Source organism: Pipra filicauda, unplaced genomic scaffold (genome assembly GCF_003945595.2).
Source record: "Pipra filicauda isolate LSUMZ 115617 unplaced genomic scaffold, ASM394559v2 scaffold115_size4368891_pilon, whole genome shotgun sequence".
Classification (NCBI taxonomy): domain Eukaryota; kingdom Metazoa; phylum Chordata; class Aves; order Passeriformes; family Pipridae; genus Pipra; species Pipra filicauda.
This window is the reverse complement of record NW_024103607.1, coordinates 781,110-806,601: the sequence shown is the minus strand read 5'-3', so window position 1 is coordinate 806,601 and position 25,492 is coordinate 781,110. Positions and strand designations below refer to the sequence as shown.

General features: G+C 41.7%; 1 protein-coding gene across 3 annotated transcripts in view; it reads right to left on the bottom strand.

The window, feature by feature from the left end:
* RASA3 (RAS p21 protein activator 3) overlaps nucleotides 1-14,504 on the bottom strand; it is a 129,707-nt gene extending 115,203 nt beyond the window's left edge. The window contains exon 1 of one of the 3 annotated variants that reach the window (XM_039384520.1): nucleotides 14,446-14,504. In XM_039384520.1, the coding sequence (XP_039240454.1) occupies nucleotides 14,446-14,485 (40 nt within the window). In that variant the 5' untranslated portion in view covers nucleotides 14,486-14,504. Of the gene's footprint in view, nucleotides 1-12,756; nucleotides 12,821-13,364; nucleotides 13,608-14,445 lie in introns of those variants that run through there. The other 2 variants (XM_027743495.2, XM_039384525.1) reach the window with 2 other exon arrangements.
* Between the last annotated feature and the right edge of the window lie 10,988 nt (nucleotides 14,505-25,492).

Genomic DNA, 25,492 nt, shown 5'->3' with positions numbered 1-25,492 from the left:
ACAAATTCTAACTTAGGGGTGAGATTATCCAGTGGGGGGGAGGGGAAGCATGCATCCAGGTCCAAGAAAATGGCAAAAGAAATATCAAATACATGCACACAACACCTGCACTAGACCAAAGTGCTCCATTGTGCTTTTGCTTCTGTCCAAACCCAACCTACCCGAAGACAAATATCCCAATATTATGTCCCGCAGGCTGATACCCTAGAAGATACATACATTGCAAAATATATTAGCTAGCACTTCATCATGACACCAAAAACTACCATATGTTTTACCTAAAATACAACAAAAGCACTGCCTCCTCCAGAAGCACAAAGGGAACCAAATTCCTGCCTTGTGACTGACTCCATACTCTGAAGAAGTAGGTGGAAGCTCCTGGCCCCATCCCACATTGTGAAGTTCTGGAGAGCAACAAGGGATCGGACCTAGCCCCATACCCAGTATTTCTTCCAGCCAAGTCACCTCCCAAGTTGTGGGTTTTTCAGGTCACATTCCGAAGCACTGAGTTAACCCCATGCAGGGCAAGAGGAGTTTTGGCATACCTGCAGCCTGGCACTAATTCACAGACATGTAAGCTCTTATTTGGTTCTAAGCCCTTCCTGGATAAGATATTTGTGCCTGACCCCATTTCATTCTGCCACTGTGCATGGTCTGTTAACTACAGTATTTGCTCATGTTTCCCAGTGCAGTGTGCATGGTACTGCTGAAGTAGGGACCCCACCTTACAAGCATCTGGTACTTCTGGTTATAGCCTAAATCAGTCACCACACAAAAAACAAACAAAACCACGGAGTTTGACATGGCACAACTAAACTCAAGAAAGATTTCATGCGAATAGGTGAAAACTACACTTTAAATTCCAGAAATTCACTTTGCACAAGAAAGCAAAGTCCATATTCAAAAGCATGCAGTACAAGTTACCCATAGTGCTAGATTATGAACTCCCATTAACAGAAGAAGGGCATCAACATAGCAAAAATTTGTAGGTGTTATCAGAAAACCAATAATCATAACATTTTCCACTAGACTGTTACAGAGATTGGTTACATTTAATATTGGAGCTGATTTTAAAGTAATTCAGATAACTTTTTTTTTTTTTTTGCTTTCAAACTCACAACTTTCTGGAACGCTGTCACAGAAGCAGGTGTCAAAACACACAAATTATCAGCCTATTAGAGCTTCACTTAAGTTATTTTGCTCTGTTGCCACATTCCAAATGCCCCTAGGCACTTTTCATTCCCTGTCAAAAATCACAGAATCACCATTCAAAAAAAGACAGTCAGGAGTACTGGTCTGAATAAAAATTAGCTTTATTTTTACCTCTCTCTCAAGCAAATTTGCTTAGTAGGCCTAAAAAATAAAAAGTCACAGGGGAGTAAGGAGAGGCACTTACACGATCTTGAAATCTAGTTCCTTCCAACTCTAACATGCAACACCGATTTCCTCAAGTCCTCTGCAGGCACCACCCCACAGAGCACAGAGGTTGGCTCTATTCATCAGTATGAGAGGGAAAAGGCATTAACAGTTCTCCTGGTTTTAGTAAGGGGTGGATTTATGACCACCAACCACAACCTACTTTCTCCATTATCTCTGAAGCACTACTCATCTAAGCCTATTCTGCAGCACCTACCTGGAGCTCCTCTCCAAGTATTGTACACTGCTAGGGGGAACTCTGGTGTTCCCACTGGTCAAGCAGAATCATCCAAGAGCTGCTGGCCCTCAGTGTGCAGCAAAATCAATTATGTGGAACAATCTACAAACACATGGTAGACAAATATTTACAGTAATGAGAGTGGTGTTGGTCAGCTCCTATCTTACATTTAGGGCAAGAAATGCTAACAGAGCATAAATGTGGTTCTTCAGGTATCTGAACTTCAAATCTAAATATTATGCAATGTCAACCAAGGTCCCAAACATCAAATATCTACACTATAAATGCAACTCGAAGTTTACGAAGAGGAATCAACCAGAGAATGTTTGCAGAAACAGCTGACCTGCTTATCTACCAAGGAATACTTTACACCAAACTCAGAACTTGAACATTATATTCCTGGAAGCAAAATGCAACTTCTCATCATCTGAGGAACTAAACTAATACATTAATGAACCAGTGCTGCAGGAAAATATGGTCTGAAGGAAGTCTCTTAGAACTAGACTTGGTCTAGGCTACTGAAAACTTGCAAAGATGAAGATGAGGATTTTACTGACAGCCACTACAAGGGCACAAAACTTACAGGAGCACAGCTCCTCTGACTTGAGCAGAGAAGGTGTAAGTTTCCTAGTACCTTTACTGCATCCCTGAAGTAGGGCAAAATACAGTCTTAAAGTAACAATAATCACCTACAAATAGCTTTGCTTTTACCCAATTCTCAGCCACACTGAGCAGTACTGTTACTTTTACACAAATGCTGAAGATGTGAGAACCTTAAAAAAAAGTTCTGTATTCACGTGACCTACTGAAAGGCAGATTTCAGACAACTGCTGGAGTTTCACAGTTCTGTCACTATTTTTGCATAGCTTGTGGGAAACAAGTAGCACTTCCTTTCATTCCCTTATAATACGTAAAATAAATATAATGTGCAACTACCCATATGTACAGCCCTTTTAATGTAATCATTTATACAGTTTCTGTTAAAGACATCAAAAAAAAGGAACTCAAAATAAGAGAAGGAACTGGAGTCATCAGATCTGAAAATCTGATCTATAGAGGAGCGACAGATCTCACAGTGCTAGCATTCCTTGCTTCTCTCTGCTAAAACTTTTTGAAAGAAGCAGCTAAAAATAAGATAAATATTCCCCAATATTAAGTTCTCCCTGAGAGCAAATGCTGCCATTTCACAGATACTCCACGATTCAAAAAATGGAAGGGAAAACAGTGTATTTATATAAAGAGAAAAAAAATGCATCCAATGCAAGTCTCGCCTTAAGAACAGGTGTTTTATGAAGAAGTTTTTGAACATGTACCATACCACTAAAGATCTTTCATGTCTACAGACAGCATGTAGACAGAAAGCTACAATCTCAGAAACAGCACCCACAGCTGGCAAATGACAACAACAGAAGAGTCAATCACTGAACTATGACGAACCTCCATTTGTTCTGGAAAACTTGGGCCAGCCACTCAGATACATAAATATTCATAAAAGCATAATTTTTTTCAGAGAGGACAAAACTACCTCTTGAAAAAATAAAAGCAATTCCATTAGACAATTGTATATCCTCTTTTTTAGTCACTATAAGCTATCTGCATCAAAGCAAACCCAAGCAGTAAATCTAACCTAAACACTGTTGGTTTGGAGAGGAAGGATTGTTTTCGTGTTAGACACACACAACTCTCGCATTGTGTCACACTGTCAGAGCTCAGTTTTCCAAGATTGTGTTCATGTGTTCTGCAGCAGTCACTAGCTTCTCAAACCAGAATCTAAAAGCAACTGTAGGATGTCACACCCTGTGTCTCCTGCAAAATAGATCTAATTTTCCATTACAAACTGGTGATTGTTTCTGGGCAGGGGGAGGGGGGAGAGAGAGGGAGACTAAGAAAGGCAGCTTTTATATTATCTACTAGATTTTTCTTCTATTTCTACCACCCTCCTTCCTACAATTCTACAAGCTGAATGTCAGCCAGAAAAATCAATGAAACTATTTTTCACTGAAATATGAAAACAAAGTATCTGAGAAGTTTAATGATATAGTTCAACTTCATTGTTAAGCACATATAACCTCTTTTAAGAACTCACTAAATGTTTCAAAATGCACATCTTAGAAGATACTAAGAGAAACAGCTTTCAGAACCTTGCACTGTAGTGAATGAAACAGGAAATGAGGAACAAAGAAAGGAATTTCATAGATTCCAGATGTACTCTAACACCAGCTGGGAAATACAAGCAAGAATCAACTAAAGCCTTGTAAAAAGCTACCACTAACTGTTTTCTTCTAGAGTTCTTAACAAAAGTAAGTAGCTGTAAACAATTTGTAAATAGAAGTATTTTTAGATTAAATTGGAAACAGTAATAAAAATAAACTTCTTCCCCTCTCTCCTATTTTTAAGGAGTTTAAAACTCAGCCATCGGTGCATCTGTTTTTTTGAGCTGTTTTTTATAAATATAAGAACTCTGTAAAAACAGCCATAACAGAAGCACAATTGTAATTAAACTATTTCAAGTTGTCAATTTTCCATTACTTGGAATATTAAAGCTGAATGAAACTTGAAAGCAAGGAAAATAAAAACCAGTAAACTTGATTTATATTACATGCCTTCTGTACAATTGGAACTGAATGGAATTTAAATTTGTAAATTGCTAGTTATCAGTCACTCGAAAACATTGTTCCTACAGGTATAAATTAAAAAATTAACCACTCCAGGTTAAAAATCCTGCAAACAAAATTCCTTCACAAGTTCAAATACCCTTCTGCTCCCTGTATAATATGTCTCCAACATTTCATCTTCCTTTTCTGAAACACAAACTCAAGCCTTTCAATATAAACTTCTTCTAAATAGATTTTGAAACCTCTGAGTAACAAGTTTAGCAACAAACAGACAAGGATATTTCCTCCCAAAGTCACTGTAAAAGATGAAAAAAAAGCTTAAGAATGCATCTTATGGAACACAGATCTGTGTTAATAATTCCCCCTCCTCCCATTATCACAGAAATAGGTGTTCTTCCCAACTTCAAGACTTTTCATTAATTAGTCGCGTGTGACAGAACTGAGACACTTCATCTATTGTTTGTCCACCTACCACCATCATACAAAACTGCATTAATATTTATCCAAACTAAACATTGCCTCAAATGCTACCTGTCCAAACCTACCAGTCATTCACAGATAAGTGAAATACTCTCCCTCTTACCATCTCATCATACTAATCTGTTTCAGTCAATGGCGATGCAGTCCCAGTTACACACCCCAGCAGACAGGGAACAGTAACATTCAGTTGTTGGGCTAATGAAGGGACCTTTGTTTTGCCACAGTGCTCCCTGAGAGGTAATAACAAGCAAATGCACAAGTCTCTCTAGCCAAATAAAAAAAAAAAGTAAGATAAGACTTCAGATGTCTGGAATGAAAATTGAACAGAAGAACTCTCAACCAACCTCAGAAGTCAGGCAAGTCAGACCTGGCTATAGTCTTCAATGTTTGTGTTCTTTCCTCAACAGACCTCAAAAATAGATACACTACATTTTTCTCCCTTTCAGACGGAAGAGGGAGAAAAACCCCTCGAATACCTCAAACTTTCCACTGAATATTTAAAGTGTTTTACACTTGGCAATGATCCATTAAAATCTGAGAAAGGCAAACAGGGGAAAAATATTCCAGTTCTTCATAGTTTTGAAGCTTCACATCTCATTTTGCAAAACTTTCACCCAGAAAGTCTTCTATAGGAGGAAAACAACATGTGAAGTTTCAGGGAAGTTGCTTTCCCCTTGGTAGAGGTTAAGATGGGAGAGGAAGGAAGTTAGATTTGTTTTCGCTTTACTCTAAAACAAAGCTTTTATTTGGATCTTAAATTCAGTCACCAATCCACTATGCTGAAGAAATCAGACACTGCTAAAGAACAGACACTTCATAAGGTTTAGCAAATGTTAAAATCAGAAGGTAAGAACATGTAAGTCTACGACTAGCTTTTCAGTTTAATAAAATACAACCTGTCATTAACTCCAAGCTTGAGTTTTTCCTTGGTGTAACCACAAAATATATAAACCTCTGGTACCAGAAGGTTCAAAAGCACAGCATTAAGACATACCAGTGCATGTTTTAACTATTAATATATGCCTTAGGTGACTTGCTCCCCAGAAGCATTAAGAGTTAACTGGCACACACAAATATTAATTTTTCTTTGACATATTTGGCTGAATATTTGTTGGTCTGATCATTAAAAGCAATACAATTGTCTGATATTTACATCTTTTACAGTATGCAGCAAAGACTATAGTCTTTATTCTAGGCTTCTTTCTCTCACAAGGGGTAACTAAGATTCATTGCAGAAAAACATCCATTTCCAGAGTGAATTGTCACAACACGAGAGGTACTAAGTACTCCTTAACAACTCAAAGTGGATTTTGCCTCATCCTTTCCCACCCCCTCCAAGAAAAAAATTGCTATAGGAGGTACTCACAGACCTAATTCGACTCTCACAGAAGCACAACTATTGGTTTCAACAGAACTATTCACAATTTACACTCCTGTAATGGAGAGCAGTGACTGAGAAAGGACAGAGGCAGCACCTGAAGGTCATTTGCAGTCTATAGCACTGATCCAATCTAAGAATTTTAACCTGATGTATATTATTAAAGGTATTTTTGATGGGTTTTTTAATTGTATTTTCTAGTCTTGCTGTAGACAACACTCTTCACTGTTCACATGAGAAGATCTTCTTTACATGGGAGCAACAGTGCAATAAACGGCTTCATATGATAACAGTGTTTGACAGCATATCTGCATAAGTAGAAATCTTGCTGTGATGTAAAGAAAGGGGAGGGGGAGTTCTGTTTAAGCAGAAACATCATAATATTAGGTGCCTCAGGCTTTGCAAGGTAAGTGTGGGATGGAGAAGTGGGGCAGCATGTGTGAGTATTAATCGTTAATACCAACTAAAACACCTAAACTTTCATAAGCAGCTAAGGCTCATGAACTGAGTATGAGATTCAAGTAGTTCTCAGGTAGAAGGTCAGAGATATATCTATATCAGCTTGTCATATTATCCTCTTGCTGGTCTCGCTGGAGTTTTAACATTTGTTCTCCAGAGCAGCTGACCAAGCCAGTATGTATCAGCAGCTAGCAAATACAGCACCACCAAGAAAACATGTACTAAGGAAGGGGAGTGGACTGAAGAGCACAGAAAGATTCAAGCAGTCTCATGACACTGCCAGAATACAGACATGAAAGCAGGGGATGCACCTGCTGTCCCCTCCATCCTATTTCCACACATGCATACTCCCAGTCAAGCTCCTGATACTTGTCCAGAGACAGCTCTGACATTCACTTGAGCACACAGATTCAGCTCACTAAAATGGACAAAAATTAAACCTGACAGGAAAAAGAACATTCTTTGGACCTGCCTTGCAAATTGAACTGGACTTTTACTCTGCAAGCAGAAAAGCATCAATCAACAGCAGGTGTGCAAAGAGCATTTCATAGCTGAGAGCAAGACGAGAGGAAGGGGGAAAGACAAGACCTGCCTTTTCAGCAGCAACAAGCTACTAATTTGGGTTAGCATATCATGATGTCATGCCTTTGACTGCAGCTATGAGAACAGAATTGCAAAGCAATGTGCAAAGCACAGAGAAGAACAGCATCAGCCCGTACAGAGACATAAGAACAGAGGAAGATAAGATAATACTGGCATCTAACTAGCCCAGTAATTTGAGGAATAGAAATTTGGTTTCAACAAATTATAAACTTTTAAAAAAAGAAAAAAAAAAATCACACAAAAAACACCAACCAGTCTGAAGCGTAATTCAACGTAATGAAAAGTTTTCAAAAGCATTTAGTGGAAAACTGGGAAGATAGGATATCCAGTACTTGCATCATGTCCTCTTGTAAGAGCATTTGGTACTCTGACCAACAGATAATCACCCCCAGGAAGAGACAAGAAAACACTTAGTTCTCATGAGAGAGATGAAACAACACTTTTTTCAAACATACTAATTCCAAATGAGGACAAAAAAACCTAGGAAGTTTGCATACTGACATCAGAGGCTCTGAGCAGATCTGTTCAACAGCCTCACTCCTGTGAATTTATCTCTACACACTCTAAAAGCCAAAACGCATTGGCTTCCACTCACATATGAATCCTCCTCTAATTAAAAGAAAGTAAGGCTATGGATAATTCAGTGTCAGGCTGGCAGTCCTGAATACAAGCATCCTCTGTTTTTTCAAAACTACATTCACTGAAGCATTTTCTACTGCTCCTCCATTTCCTTCTCTCACTTGCAGAGACCATGCTTTAGTCTCCATTTTTGCTCCAGCCACAGCTTCTCCTGACAGTCCACAAACAGCCACAGCACTCCTCCTCTAGAAACAGCATTGGTCCCACATCCTTTCCATTCAGCACACTGAACACAAGTTGGTCAGAACACAACCACCACCAAACCTAGCAGAGTTTGAAATACTAAACCAGCGGTGAAAAATCTGCCTAAACTATTCTGCACCCTTCATAGCCTGTGAGACTCAAGCCTTAAATAGCATTGCAGTCAATCAATAAGAAAATAAGTTGCACTTCATTTTACCTACACAACATCAGTTTAAGCTTGTTAACTTTTTAATGTGAAGAAATGATCTTGAGAAGTCTTGAATATATTCAGGGTGAGATACAAATAACTTTTCTTCCTTTCTTTATTTGTTGTTCCACTAACTTAGAAACACCGGAAAAAAATACTGTTATCTTTATAAGAAACATTTTACATTTCCTAAATAAAATTTTCTAATATATATATAGATTTAGAAAAAAGTACCTAAGAACAATTCTCTCATTCTAAAAATATCTACTCAACAACCTTTTGCCCCATTTAAATGGGGATAAATCCTTTTACAGTATTATACAGTGAACATATTTAGTCGTAATTACTTCTACAAGTAACCACTTAAGGCACTAAATCCTAAGAGACAACATTAAAAGGGACATCTTCTCAAAGCAAAATGAATTTCCCTGAACAACGTTAGCATTACTAGACTTAAGGGAGACATTAAGTTTGTCAGACAGAAGATAGTTTTTTCTTATCCTTAGAAATGCAGAGAGACATCTCTTGAACATTTATTTTGTATCAAGTTTAATGGTGGAAGGCTGTAAATACCTGCTCTTGGCAATCGACCTGCTTAAATATTAGTAAACTAGCACTTAGGCAAATACTCTGCCTTCACCCAAGACTCTCAGTTTCACAAAGAAAAGTTCAGTTGCTTTCACAGTGTCTTAAAATACATAGCTCTGCATGAATTAATAAAAAAGGCACAGCAAAAATAAGAGGCAGAGACACGGTACATCTACAGACCAACCATCCTCATCCTGTCAACTGGACATAAACAAGGTTTTACAGTTCCTAGAGAATGGTAGTAGCCAACTTTTATACAAGAAATTTCACTGCTTTGTGGTTCTGATCACAACGCTAAGGACAGACGATGTTCCTGGAATTCCCACATTTTAGACTAAGACCTCAATACCTTGTAACGTCAAAAGGTCCATTCCTGGCCTTTCTAAAGACGATAAAAGGAGGTTTAGAAGTTTACGTCTTAAACTGCAACAAGTCCTCACAGTGTACACATGGACCGTTATTATCTGTGAGGTCAACAGAATTATGAGCAAATGGTCCTCCTCTTTATATTATGGCCCCTGGTAACCTTTCAGTGTGCAGTATCCTCCTGTCCCAACTATTACTCCAAAAATATTGGACTGTTTAAGCTCTGTAGCAAGCCCTAATACCACTAAAAAAAATACTATTTTAGGGCAGAGCCTAATCCTCCTAAGTATGAGTACTAGATTTCAGGGGCATGAAAAGCTTGATATTTTAAAGTGAAAATTCACAAATGACCTCTTTCTTTAGATTTTTCAAGTATAAACAATTTCACAAAGTAAAATCTGCCAGAAGGTTCTCTGCTAGCCAGCATACAGCTTTCAACAGCAGTAATGCTGAATATGAGTTTTTATTTCTTCAACTGAAAGTTTAATAGTTGATGCCATTTAAGGAGAAAAAAGTAGCAATTAAGTACAGCATATTTATTAAATATTAACATTACAACAAAAGTCATGTTGTCAAGCAGAAGGACTCTCTTTGTAGTTTTTCCAGCCAATCATCAGTCATAGAGCCTTATGTTGTTTCCTTTCAGGTTTTGAAACACTGACTCATGGAAATATCAGCACTGCACACTTCCTCAAAGTGGCAATCTTATAGGAAGTGTTTGTTTAGTCTTACATGACACATTGTTTTGTTTATGTATAAGGGATTCCGGTAAAAATAATTTTCAATTAAGGAAAAAAAAAGACAAAAGCACAGTTATGGGAAGCCAAAATAAATCAATTTCAAATAGACATTTGAACAGCACATTCATTAGCACAAGTACCACTTTTTTCTTTCTACTGTACATTACTTCCTTGCAACAGCCATGAACAGAAGTAGCCAGGCATTGAGTTCTTTCAATTCCAGTAACCACAAAAGAAACTGGACAAGAGGCAGGTAACACAGTAACAATTCCTCTTAACGCTGCTACCCACACTGACAGAGTTTGTACCATTGCTCCGCAACTTCAATATCTCAATGAGATATCTTTTGGAAGTGGCTCACCACTGCCAGTGCAACTGAACGAGGCAAACATGGGTTCCTAAGAAGCTCAATGCTTCACATTTTCAAAAGATGAAACAGATGGCTCAAGCCAAATCCAAGCATGACTAGAAACAACACTCCTCAGAACAGGGAAGCATTTATATAATTATCCATGTAGCTAAATATGGCTGATTCCATGCAACCCATCAGTCTCAAAAGAACAAGTTACACCAGCAGTAGAAAATGCCTTCATTTACCTGCAGCTTCTTGGAAATACAGGACAAGCCAGCCACAGTAATACATTACATTAGGGCATTCAAATACCTCTAGGCTACAATGCTTTGCACAGCCAGAAGCCTCCCATCAGGGAAGGCATGCCAACATGGGTGTCTCACTCCGTGTTTGCACTGATTCCTCAAGGCATCAACCCTACATTTCATCTGATTTATAACGAGGCACACTTGTGTATCAGCGTCCCCATTCACAATTTGCCAGCAAAGGTGTTGCAGAGAAGGAAACACCTTATCAGATCAAGCACAGAGTATTTTGTAGTCAGACATCAGTCAGAGCTTGGCCAAGAAACAAGCTTCCAAAGAACAGAACTGACCACTTCTACAGCATGATAGATCAAAGCAAATCAAGATGGGAAATGACTTATCCCATTGTACTCAAATAACTTGTCCCTTAACCCATTAAAAGATTCAAAGACTCCTGTCGCTAGAAAAGAGAGAAATCTACAAGATTTCAGTGAATGGGAACTGCTAAAAGACAAATTTACTCTTGGGAATAGCTAACAAAAGTAGCATCCCTCCAACGTGCACCATCTTTTCGGTTGTGTTCAGCAACAGGCCAAGGAGCAATGGCCATCAACTGAAACACCAAAGTTCCACCTGAACATGAGAAACAACTTCTTTATGTTGAGTGTGGCAGAGCACTGGAACAGGTTGCCCAGGGAAGTTGTGGAGTCCCCTGGAGACATTCAAAACCCACCTGGATGCCTTCCCGTGTCACCTGGTCTAGGTGACCCTGCCTAGGAGGTTGGGCTAGATGATCTCCAGAGATCCCTTCCAACCCTAACAATTCTGTGATCTCCCCTCAGATCTACTCACAAGATTTTTTGCAGGGAGCCTGCAAGCCTCCTTATACAATTTCTTAAAGATTACAATTGCTTTATGAGGCCTGTTAGATTAGAAATACTCCCTCAACCCACCAGAGCAATCCTGCCTCTTCCTATTTTTCTGATAAATTTCACAAGAGATATTCAGCTACAAAAACGTGTTTAACTTTCGAACCCGAATCCCAGAAACTCGCGTTCCAGCCCCGGAGCCGGCGCGTGGCCGTTCCCGGGACACTTCCCACGGACAGACGGGAAGCGCTCACCACCGCCCCCTGCCGGACGGCGCTGGAACACCTGGGCGCAGCGCCGATCCAGAAAGCGTCGGGCATTATCCTGCAGTTCATCCAGGAAAGAGCTTCGGCTCTCAAGGCAGAAGGGAAGCACTGCTGTGCCGCGGACGCACGCGGTTCTTCCTACTCGCTATCCACGCTAAAAAGCAGCAGGGATACTTGCTGCAGTACTACCGTAATCAAACGCTTAGCTTTGATGGAGGCTCTGACAACTGAAGTCAGCAGCAGGATTAACTTTCGTCTGCAACTTAAAGAGATTAATCTCAAGATTTTTGCTGCTGTTATTATCTTCGATCTCTTCCACAATTCAAAGAAATTCCCACACTCTCAAGACTTCAATCATCACTGTTTTCTTCTCGAAAAAAAAACAAACAACTAAGCAAACCAAAACACTCTACCCAAGAGTCATCATCCTATACACGAGATGTGTTCTTACTGTTTTTACTAAAAATCACCAGTAGGAACAACTTGCAATAGCATCACTGCATGTGTCTGGATTTCTCCCTTGTGAAAGGACCTTTTTTTTCTCCCCTTCCCCTCTTTGAGAAGAGCCAGAAAACAAGTCTCCGACCACACTTTGTATACTGAATCTATTTTCCACATGTATAAAATGACATAGAATGAACACATAGAATTTTATCATATGAACTAAAAATTACCTCTTAAAATCTGCTATCACTAAACTAATTGATGACAATTAACGAGGAAACGATCCTAGCAATAGTCTCTTTGAAATGCTAATGCCACTATTCAATAATGAGATTTCCTATGTAATCTCACATTTTAGTTTTATCTAACACGATAACTGGTGGCTGCAAATTTGCTTTCGAACGCACGGACTTGCAAAGGGAGATTTCTCAAGATCTTCATTAGGAAGCCGCGAGCCCTCGGTACCCACCGCTGCGAGCCTGTCGCTGAACTTCGCCTCTTCCCCTGGAGCTCGCAGCCCCCGCGCCCCATCCCGGGAGCAGAACCGCTCCCTCTGCACGGGGGACTGACTGATTGCCTTACGGAAACGAGGGATTTCCCTCCCAGCCGGCACACTCAGAACTCGACCAGGGAGAGTTTAATCCGCTCGCTGACATCTGTCGCTTACTTTCTAATAATGTGGTTTGGAACTCGATCAACATCAAGGAGAGGAGAGGAGCGAATCTCCCAGCGCGGGTCGGAGGAAGCCGTGAGGAAGCGGCAGCAGACTCTGCCCGTGCCCTCGCCGAGGGAAGGGGCCGAGGCATCCGCTCCTGCCCACAGCCGCTTTTGGGCCGGTTTCGCACCACCTTTGCCACTGACACACAGCGCTGAGACTCGGTGACCGCCTTCAAACTTTTAGCGCGTAGCTTAGCAACGAAAATAAAAAAAAATAAAAAAAAAAAGAAAACACAACCCAACCAAAAAAAAAAAAAAAAACAACCAAACACAAAATCCGCCTAATATCCTGCGCCTCCCGGACTCCTGCGGGTGCCAGCCGGACGGACGGCGCTGCCCGCCCGTCGCCGCGGCCCGCACCGCAGCGCTGACCACCCGCCCCGCACGGCCCCGCGGAGCCCCCCTGGCCGCGGGCGCCGCGGGCACCGCCCGCCCCGCCGCCCCCAGCGCTCCCCCGGCGGGACAGGAGCGCACGGCAGCACCAAGGGGCGTCCGGCGCCGCCGCCTCGCCACGCTCCCTCCAGCGGGGGCTGCCTGCGCGCTGCCCCGCGCCCTCACCGATTTTAATCCTGACGCTCTGGAAGACCCGCAGCCCCTCTTCCTCCACCGCCATGGTGGTGGTGGTGCCGCCGCCGCGCCTGGCGCTCAGCAGTGCTCGAGCCCCGCCGCCGCGGAGACGCAGGGGCTGGGCAGGAGGAGGCAGGCGAGATGCTCCGCCGGACGAGAAGAAGGGAGGGCGGGCGGCTGCACGCCGCGACCGGGCTGGAGCGAGCGAGGGAGGGAGGGAGGGAGCAGCGAGCGACCGCGCAGCCCCGCGGAGCCGAGCCCAGCGGAGCCGAGCCCAGCCGAGCGCAGCGCCCGCCTCTCCCCCCGCCGGCCCGCAGCGCCCGCCCCGCCGCCACCACCGCCCCCTCATTGGCCAGCGGGGCGGCGGCCGCGGCGCTCATTGGCCCGCTGCCCGCGGGGGCGGGGGAGCCCCGCGCGGGGGGAGCGGCGGAGCGCGGCAACAGCTGGAGCGCGGCCGCCCCCTGAGCGAGCGACGGGTCGCTGCCGCAGCACCGCGCCGGTGATCCCGGCCCCTGCTCCTTTGCTCCTGGCCCCGGCAACCTTCGCCCCGCCGGCACTCCCGAGGGGGCAGCGCGGAGAGGGCGAGGGCCGTGGCCCCGCTCCAGTGCCGGCCCGGACCAAGCGCCGGGAGCAGCCGTTGGCGTCATGGCGAGAGAGAGGGAGGGAGGGATGATGTGCAAGTCCTGTTTCCCACAGAGCCATAAAGAGAGGGCACTATCGATGCCCCCGGTTGAAAGCCATTCATTAGCGGGGAAAAGAAATCCCGTATTAAATGAACAAACCTGTTTGGGCGCTGAGAGCAGGCCAGTCTGTCTCCTGGCTCCATTTAATCAGCGGCAAAGCTGGCTCTACCTGATTGCACGGGAAGAGAAGGGAATTCAGATTTCAGACTTGTATGAGTACACATTAAACAGCAAGAAATAGGACCTGTGTCAGTGTCAGTGCCAAACTTTGGATCTTGTAAAGTCGGTAATTGAAATACTCCTTCCCTAAAGGTCTGGCGATAGCAGAGCACAAAGTTCAATGGAGGTCTACAGATTACAGTAGTTCAAAAACTAAACAACCAAATTACCTTTGGTGCAGTAGCAGCTCCCCAGAGGAGGCTTGGACATCCCTATGAAGAACAGTGCAGGCACATGACAGTCCACCATGTCCAAGAAGCTCAACAAAATGCCCTTTTTCAAGCCTGCAGACCAAAAAAAAAAAAAAAAGTGAGATACTGAAATACAGAAATACAGAACAGCAAATGAAAACTTGGGAAGGAGATACAATGGCAGTGGAAGTCAGCTTGCAGGAAAGCCTGAGGCATCTGGGTTTTTCCACACAGGTATGGGCCTAACTCTGAAGGAAGCTGGCAAGCTCACAGCCAAAAAAGGAAGCAATGAGTTATCTTAAGGAGCTGCCTGACTTACTGTGTTCTCCTTGCCTGCATAGCCAAGTGACATGTAATTTGATTTATAGCACAGGACTCTAAAGAGATTTTATAAAGTACAGGCTTCCAGTTACCAACATCCATGCTATAATTCCCTCTTCTTTGCTGCAATATGCCCAATGTCCTCCCTAACCTCATTATCCCCATTCTGTGTGTCATCTCAGCTTACTGCAATATTTCAGCTCCTCTGCCCACTGGTCCTTTACATTCCCCATGATACCTTCAGTGCTCCCTGCCCTAGTAACCTTTAGCATTTTCTCCACTTTAACCCAAATTTCACCTGTCACAATACTTTTGACTCCCCTATTTTTGCCTCCCCTTCCAGCTGGACAAGAGGCAACACAAGCAGCAGCCTGAAGAGAAACTAAAAGAATGCTGATTAGAGAGCTCATATCTTAAGAAGGACATTTACTCAGACTGGCCAACCTGTTATTGCCTCTCAGATGCTGGATGTGACAAACAGTTTTGGAGTATACGTGTTATACAGGTCTGTTTTAACACTCTGTACATGCTCACAGATAAAAAGGAATATACAAAGTGTGTTGCTTTTGCTCCTTCACCACACATGCACACACCTTGAACGTATTTGTACAAAACAAATACAAGCCTACTAAGACGTCTCACTGAAGAAAAATGTCACACAACTGTTACACACAATGCTGTACACAGGCAGAAACAAACAATTACAGCTACAAGCCACAAGCCAGTGGATAATGTTTAGCTGTAAGCAAATGTAAACTTATCCTATGCTCAGGATCCCTATAAATCTTCCTTAACAGCATCGAGGAGAAATCTGCTTCCATGCTCTAAATAGTATAGACATCTCAGATAAAATATTTCTGTGTTTGCTGTGGTACATAAAGACTTGTTGACCTCATTTCTCTGTCTGAAGCTTTCCTCATCTGCAGAAAGTTGACCCCAAAATAGTCATTAAAAAAAAAATCAATTTATCAATTCTCTTCCCAGCATTTCCTGCTGTATGTGTTGTTCTCAGCAGATACTGCACAGACTATCCTTCCCAATTTACCATTGTGTTCTTTTTGGACAGTCATGGCACTTCTATCTATATCCTTTATGTTCAGGAAGTGAAAGAATATATCTATTTATAACCCAGTCATTATATGTTCACAAACCATGCTATATGTAAATCCCCCACCACTTTATGTGTGCCCAAATTCGTAGTCAAAGCCCACCACTTTAAATCTGATTTCGTTTGACCCAGCATAAATTCACCTTATAATCTAAGGTGATGGTTGTCTCCCACACCCTAACCTCAGGTGTTGCTTGCACCTCTCCCTGTGCCAGCACTGGTGCTCAGGAAGCTGTGTGGTGTACTGTATTTGTCGGTTAAAAAAAAATAGACTTTCATTACCTCCATTTGTATATTATGGAAAATAAGAGGCCCATAAGCCATGACACTTGGAAATTCTTTACCTAGGATCATAAGCAACCTGATGAGAAAGCATCCCAATCCAAAGGTGTGGTTAGGGCACAGTGGCATGCTGGGCCACTTTAGGAATGCATACTTGCCCACGGCCATGCTTCTGGGCTGTTTTTCAAGATGGCCTAGCTTTGCCAACAGTATGGATATGTCCAGGAAAGCTGTGGCAAAATTCAACTATAAATCCAGCCTTTTCTTTAAAACATAGTTAAGTACCATGAACTTCCACATTTAAGCAAAAAAGAAACTACCAAGATGCCTGCAGAATCAATGAGCAACAATTGGAACATACCAACAGTTAAAACAAAACACCAAAACAGAAAAAAAAAAGTAATTTAAAAAAATTATATAAAGGAAAAAAAAAAAAAAGAAAAAAAGCTGCCACCTTCTTAGACTCTTTACCATGGAATCAATTAAGACTCCTGACATGAAAATCTACAAATGGTTGCTTGCAGCTCTCAGTGCTGTCCAGCTACTCTTCTGGTTTCCCACCAGATCTTTTCTGCTGAAACTCTTTGACAGTGCTTTTGTGTATCAGAGTGCTAGTTTATTTTCTGTCAGATCTTGTTTTCCTGACATAAGGCTGAAAGCTTGTTGCTTCCTCTGTAATAAACATCTGTCTTCAAATCTACATGTCATACAGTCCAACAATGTAAATGCAAGCACTGTTTCAAAATTCACATGAATATGTATTTTTAAAGATGGTAAACGCAGTATAAGAAACAGCCAAAGAATGTGTGTTGCTTTTTCAATTTCTTCATTGTTGAAATGAAACCTCAGCAGCAGCATATCACATGTGTATGTGCGTATTACAGATAACATGTGCAGGCAACATGAGGTTTGCAGCTGCTAGCAGTCTGATCAAAAAAATCTAGGCAAAGTGAATGAAATACTGCTTTTTAAGATGGGGATGAGTCTGTTAGTGACAATGTCTTTTCCAACTTTCTTCATCCAGGCCATATGGGTTTATATTATCAGCTCTTCAGAGGATTCTTGGATCTAAATTAGACTACAAAGAAGGTCATTTTCTGTGACTCATTTGTGCCAAGCAAGGAAATCATTTCCTCTCTTGATCTACATGATAGCTTTCTCCTGGGAGGAAACAGAGTATAAGAAGCTTTCTAATCTCCTTTTACATTATGCAAGAAACTAACAAAATATGAACCTTCTATCCCCAGGGTAGCACAAAGCTGCTACCTATATTTATGTGAAGGAACAACATATTTAAGACAAATCTAAGGAAAGATCACTGTAATAAAAAGCAAGACACTGATCTGATGACTGAGCAAGATATTTTAATTGACTTTTAGGAAGATATAGGCATTTTCAACTGATAATATCTGTACCAGGCCTAAAGGCAGCTACTATCCATATAGAGATGCTGCATGGTATGACTACTCTATGCCAACTAGGGTGACCCAATAAACATTTATCCCTGGCAAAGTGAGTGGAGATGCAAAGATGTCTTTGTTAGTGCCTCTGCATCCTATTCCCTGACTGAGGGGTAAATTCAGCCTTTGCAGTGATACCTTTCATAGTAAGATAGTAAAAGTAGTCGGGTATTTCTGCTCCTGAAGTCCTAGAACCAACCAACTGGTCAGAAAAAGGCTGCAGACCTTCCCCCAGTCTCCATGCATAGTGAAATATACTATGCAAGTAGGAAATTAAGATTGAGTCTGTGATTACCTGTGTCTCCAAAGGCTAAGAGTTTGCATTTGATGTAGCAACAGAGAAATGAAGAAACATTAATGAAATCGCTTGTATGATTAATCTGGCAGAAAAACACTCTGGCCATTACATTAAATGAAAGAAGGAAAGAAAGAGAAAAAAGACAAGAAGCCTTTAATTAGCAAAATGTCCTCAACAGTGACAAGGAAGCACAGATAATACACAAGTGACAAAGTTTATTGAAGGAGAAACATGGGAAAGAGCAGACATTACTGAGGTGGCTGTTACTGACCTCTGTGTGTGTACCAGTGTATATGCATGTATGGTACACTCACACACTGGATAAAAATAGGTCTGTGCATCAGAATCAGGAAAACCAGGGATTGCTCTGCAGTTATTACACTTACAGAAAGCAAAGATCTTCACTGTGACCCCTGGGTAGAGGAAGAAAAGCATGTCTACCTGTTTTTCTTACTGCTTGCCTTTTCAAAAAATCCTACATTTTTGCTGCTTGTTGCTGGAACCCTGGGCCAGGAAGAGGCCAGAAGGGGAAAAAGAAAAATGGCTTTAATTACAGGAAAAAGGGCCAGTGAGAACTGATTTTTACAATAGCTGAGACAATACAACTAATTTTCATGTTATAAGTTTTCAGGGTTTTTTCTTTTTTAAAAAGAACACTTTGCTCTTTCAATTCTTGTTCATCACTTCTAAAAATCTGTCCATCTAGCATCCTCCTAAAATAAGTAACTATGTTAAAATCCAAGGCATTTCAGCAGCAAGCACAGAACGTTCAGGATTCCGATGAAGTTTACCAACATGAAATAGCTTCTGGTTAAACTAGTAGAAGCATTGTGTTCTGGGTCATATCTGCTTTACTTGAGCCTATAAACTTTGCTTTCCTATTAAGGAACAAATCCCTTTGTCCTTTCATAAAAGACTATAATGTAATAAAACTGCATTAAGATCTTACACAAAAACAAAAAAGAACTCAAAAACAAACCAAAACACTAAAAAACCAAGTGATTATGTACAAGAATTTTAGTGCAGTTTAATAAGTATGCACCTATTCTCATCTCTCCCGCATTAGCCTTTTGAGAAACTGCTAAGAGAAAACAGCATATAATCTCGAGACAGAAAAATTGAGCAGTAATGGGACTTTTTAGTTTTAAAAAATACTGGCTATTGCTGTTTACAATAAATATGTGGTTATGCAAACAGGCATATAAACAACCATATTTCATGAGTCATTGCATATTGGCAGCCATAATCATAATTTTCATATCTTCTTTGCTTTTATGTCACCAGCTCATCTGCAGTCTTCTCTGTTCTTTATGAGCATTAATGCGACATGATAGGACTCCATCCTTAGTCTCCAACTCCAAGGCAAAGCTTCAAACCCCCTCAATTTAGCAGCACCAGTAGCACCTCTTCTGTGGGTACTGCAAGGAGAGCTTTTACCCCATCTTCTCCCTCTTGTAAACCCTAGGGGATTGTATAGTTACCCAGAGGGAAGCCATTGGGATTACATTATTAACACCTACCCCAAAACACACATAAAGCAAACACTTCTCTGCTTCCAAGATATGTCCCAGTTTTGTGCTATAAGCAAGATCTATATGACAGATGCTATAAAGTTTACACTGACTTTGTGAGGCTTTGCATAATTCATCCACAACCAGCGCCACACAGCTATCCCACATGCTGCTGTTAACCTTGCATAGACTTTTCCATGTAGTCACGCGTTTACCGTGGGTCAGACCCTGTGGTCTTCCATTTGCTCAAATACCCCATTGAAGGCAATGCTGGAAGGTCAACTTCCAAATGCCACCCTCTCTCTGTGTGGTGAATAGCTCCCATTGAACCCACTGGGATTACTCATGTGTGTGAGTAACTACTAAAGAGAGCAAAAGGAGCAAAATCTGGTCCTCATTAGGGACTGCCAATTTGAAAAAAAAACTCCCTCAGTCAGTAGTACCACTCAGGCAGAGCAACTCTGCTGGTGAGAAGCTACCTAGGAAAGGCAATTTGGCGCTCTAGTTTACCATGTAATTCTTTACAGCATCAGTTAATTATCCAGGCATGACTACACAGACGAACTCTCTCCCAGCACAGTTCATGAGCAAAGATAATCTTATACCACGAAACACAATTACCCAGATGGTTATTGGAGGTTTTGGGAATAGAAGCAATTTCTCTGATCTGGTAGATTTAAAAAATAAAAGATGAATTTAAAAATAAAAATCATACCACACTTGATTCCCAAGTATTTAATTACATATTATCATGGGTAACTACCAACGGGCTCCAATTATGCAATCTTATTTTATTGCTGTTGGAAACACATTTATAGCCACTATATAATGTAAAGATTTAAGTCAATATCTGAATAAACAGTCTGGAAAACACATAATTTGTACCCAGATTTGGTTACTAGCATGATTATCATCTGCCACCTGCAGGAAATAGCTGTGATACCGCAACTAAGTTCCACAGATGGAAGGTCTGGTTGCTCGTGCAACAAGCAGAAATGTCAAATACGCTCCTTGTACCCAGGGCCTTATTCCTCTTGCACCCTCTGGGAAAGTTTAATTTGCCGTGGGGTTATTGGTGTCCTTTCCCAGGGAAGCAATAATGCGACTTTGTTTAAACAAACAGAAATTTAATTTGCTATTGAGAAAAATGTTATCTTCCTGTGTCTGACCAGAAGGCAAGGTATATGGTCTGGAACTAATGCACCTAGCTAATCCCATCACAGGCTGGCATAGCTGTCTTGCTACTCTGCACCATCCTCACAAAGGATTTCTTCCTCTATTAACATAGTCTAACATTGTCTTTGAGCCTCATTTGAAGAGATTGACCATTCTGACTTTATGGTGGCCCATAAAACCCTCAAGGAGAACAAAACCTGCCCATTCAAGACATCTGTTCTCACCAAAAAGAAAAGGACAGGGTTTGGACAAGGTATTCCTCAGAGAGCCAGAACCTTGTAATTTGCTCCCCTTGCCAGCAAACCAGAGTAGTAATGCAAATAAGCTGGAGAGTAAATCCAAAGGCAGCACTGCAGGACCAAGTTTTCTCTCCCCCTTGTGTGGAACAGGCTGAATAGTAGCATGACATGCAGGTAAGACCAGCAGTTCTTGTCAGGGTGCTGGCTTATTGGATGTGACTGGTCGATCACGGGACTAATTGTATTGGTATGATTTTGCACTTGGCAGGTCTCCCCAGGCGAGGGGGGAGACTGAGGTAGGTGCCATAGATTAGAGATTCAGACTTTTTTTTTTTCTCAAAATCAAACCCTGGAGCTTAAGCAACTGATTTTTGTATGCCTGACAGGTTTAGAACAACAGCCCAGGGTTAGTGTTTAGATAGTGATTTCATTCAGGGAAACAGTGCCTTTCTCTGCATATCTTTCAATTATTTCTGAGGTCAAAGGAGGAGAATAAAAAATGAAGATGGAGAATAAAAAACTAAGGAGAATAAAAAATGAAGTGATTTTTTGAAGGTTATCCAGATCTGTGGGATGGAGTGGAGAAAGAAAAAGAGAATACCCATATCAGGACCTAATAAAATTCTAATTAATTCCTCATTTTCTCCGCTAACTTGTTTCAGCTATTATAAAGCAAACAGCTGTTTATAGCAGCAAGTAATATTAGCCCCGAAAAGCAACATAAAAAATCTAAAACTTTGAGCCACGCATTAGCAAGAATTAACATGGGCATCTACTACCACATGCCTCCTGTGGAGGGGAAGGGCCAGGCCTGCCTGAGGTGCCAGCGCTGGGCAGGAGCACCACATCTCACTGCAGTGTGCAGCATTTGCTTCAGGAATACTGACCACAGCCCATTCCCATGACACCAGTGCACCACCATGCACCCACCTACAAACACACAGAAGAATGTTTCTTTTAGCGTTTGCTTTCAGTCAAAAGCCTTTGATGCTTCACAGTGCCTTTTCTGTTCTTACAAGGTCGCTGTGCTTCAGGTCCCTCAAGTTTTCTCCCCTCTGCTGCTCTTAGGAGGCTGACGCCTCTCTTAACAGCAATATGGTCTATTGCCTACACTTAAGGGCAAGTGGTCTTTATTCCAGACACAAATTTAGCTGTGCCTCGTGCATGCAAGTTGGCTGAGATTTGCTCCTGTAAAGCCTGGCAAGAGTCTGATGCAAAGAAAAGACTCACAACTAAAAAACCTGCCAGCCACAGAACCAGCAACACCCCTCCCCAGCCTGCCCGCAGACAGAAGTCTGACCCCTTCACTGCAGCCATTGCTGTAGCGATGTTTGTACCCAGGGGGAGCACGTGGCTGAACCAAAACACTCGCCTTGAAGCTTATGAGCTTGCCAGGACAAGTCACCCAGCCCTTTGTCCAGGACATGCTGGCCTCTGGCTATGGATCAGCTGTTCAGCAGCAAGAGCCTGCACCCCACAATTGCCTTCTCCAGGGCCAAAAGCAGGACGAGGTTACCCAGAAAAGCGCTCCCCTCCTCAAGCAAAGGTGGGGGACATGGCCCTGGCCTTATGTCTGTGTACATACTCCGTAGCATCCATGCAGTGAGACCAGTCTTCCTCAGAAAGCTCAGGACTGCTGCACAAGCAAACAGACCTCAGTGTAGGAACTCGGTCAATTGCTCAGTCCTGTGTTCTCCTCTCCCTCTGTGCCCTCCTCCCACGTTAAACCACTGAGGGAAATTAGCTGTCAGCACTAGTCTACTTGGCATTTTTGCTGTAGATCAAGGAAATCGTGGATTTTACCAAACATGGTCCAAAAGATTTAAAATTGTGTATGTAGGTATAAACATATGTATAGATAAACAGACCTCTGTGTGACTATGGCAGTGTTTTTCCCTTCCTCTTCCTCTCTTTCCACCCCCTTTCCCTTCTCTCAGTTTCTCAGACAATAAGTGGGAAACAACCTTTTTTCTTTTCCCCAGCCAAAAATTAATTCTTGCTCAAAGCTTCCAGAAAGGGTCAAGTCTAAAGGAAGCATCTGGTAAATCTGTTTTTGTATTTCAGTGGGAGCCATAGCCCTCACGTCCCCTCCCCTTGCACCAGTCAGCACAACAAGCACTTGTGCCACTCTGGGAAGGGTTTGCTGTGCTGCACACGTGTGCACGAAGACACACTCAGCGTGACTTCAGGCAGCCCTTGGATGGAAGCAGTTAGGTATGCTGCATGCACAGACAGAGCGGATCCCTCTCATCCCGGCAGGGTTTCCAGTTGCTTTTTTTATCCCCCTGAGTACAGATGGACCCTTTTGGGTAGTTTGCTTGTGAGTTATATGATAAGGGGTTGTGCTTGCAGGGTCAAAGTCACAGCATTGGATCCTATCATGTAACATACTGAGCTGACCAAAAAAAAAAAAAATATTGGCTTCTCTCAGCACATCCAGGGACATGCAATGAATGAAGGGAGACTGAGTCTGATCCTCAAACACATCCACAAGTGAGTCCAATCCTCTGATACAGTCTGTGCACGTATTCAAAGTCAGTCAGGGTAAAACACTTCATAGAATAAAGTGAGAAATTGCCACAACTTTAAAATAGCCAGGAAAGCTCTCAACAACAACAACCAACAACAACAACAACAACAACAACACCAAAAAAAGACCCCACAAAAACAAAACCAAAAAACTGAAACAAAAAAACCCAAACAACCAACCCACCAACCAAACAAAAAAAAGCAAAAAAACCCACAAAACAAAAAAAAACCCAGGACTTACTTTCCTCTTCATACATACAGAAAAGCTTTAAAGCCTTAGAAAATGTACACTCACCCTCTTGCATTTCCTTACTAAATACAAAAAGTTCACAGCAAATGCAAAAACTGAAAGTAGCACTTCTGGTCAATGAGCAACAGTACCTCCAAAAATATGATCTGAATGGGGTGTGCAATGGCAGAATAATATTTTTTTTTTAACTTATTCTGTAACTGGGCAGTAAGCATGAGCAGTTGCTGTAGCTGACAGCTCATGAGCCAGCCCAAGTTCTGCTGGGAAAGACAGTGGGAGAGGAAAGGGCAGCGACTCACTAACCTCCTTGCAACATAGTTCAAGGAGGAAGTAACTGAAGAATCAAATTCCTAGCAGCAATACCACCTGCAGAGTTTATAGCCCTATATATTGTATGAACTGGTTTGCTTAAAAATCAGACCAAAAGAACAGAGAGATTAAAAAACAAATCCAGAAACCTGTGAGAACCATAGGGTACTGAGATCTCAGCTGAGAAGCTCAGCACACTCCAAGATTACCCCCATCAAGGTAGCTGGTATTGACCACCTTGCTCTTATGCTGCAGAAAATACAATTCTCTCTGCTGTGTATGAAAGCTGAATGTATTTGTGTCTTGATACATAGTGGAAAATGACTTTTTTGCAAAAATACTCTTACGTTCATTATCTACTTTTTCATCTGTTCTCCAGCAAGTACCTTTTGCTATTAAGAAGTTACATGCAAGTCTTTCTGCACAGATCAGGGAAATTCCTATGGCTGTCACTTCATAAAATTGTATACAAAGTAAAAATTTCATAAGTATCTGCTTTATCTTGTAGAGGGAGTAGTTTGAGTGTACCAGTTTAAGGATAGTTCACAAGACTGCTTTGACTAAGCAGTGGAACACCACTCTAGAGAATCTCTTGCTGTAGCTATAAGTTTAGACTGTGAAATTAGAAGTAGAGGTAGGATCTGTTGTTCCTGTCTTCCAGCACCATCTTCTGACAGAAAGGACTTGCTGGACCTTCGGTAGCTCAACACAAAGACAGACAATGTTGAAACTATTGAGTTTTGCTTTATTTATCTCAAAATAAACCAAAACCCAGCAACAACAAAATCCCTGCCAGAACCCAGTTTAGAAGGAATGAATATATGGTACACAGTTTCTGAGAGTAGAAAGAGAATAGGCAACCACAGAGGAAGTTTAAAGCCACTTCCCTTCTGTCACAGACTTTAATTCAGAAGCAGCTGGAAAACTGTTCCAGGTGATTTCAATTTCTTACAGGGCCATGTTTCCATCAATATAAGAGGCTAAGTTTTCCTTATGTTTTAAGGGCTTCATCACAATCAGTGAAAAGATAATGATAACAGTGCCCTTTGTATCAGTACATAACAGTTCGTTACACATGTAGCATTCAAAAGACCAAGGCCAAGGCCCTGCCAAGCGTTTCTATATGTTCAAGAGCAAAATATAACTGTATTATGTGCACGGTTAGATTCGATATATGTATTTGAAAAAATGCATTTCAACTCTGTACTCCTTATAATTTTACTGACATTCTCCATATCTTCCTGTTATAGTAACAGAAAAGTAATAAGAACACAAACAGCTGGAAAAAACCACTCCATCATTTGCCTGAAAATTAGGGTATTAGTATGTATCAAGGCTTTAATTATGTATCTGCTTCTGTTTAAACACCATTTCACACCAACTGTAATAAAAATCACAAATCCCTATAATCAACCTAACTTCACTACTGAAACGCAAAAGTTTATCAAGATATGTTTCAAAAGAGCACTGGCCCTGATTCTGTGTTGGGTAGTTGTTTGGTAGATGTGAGAGGTGTTGCTGCACCCATATGAAACACTGTGTA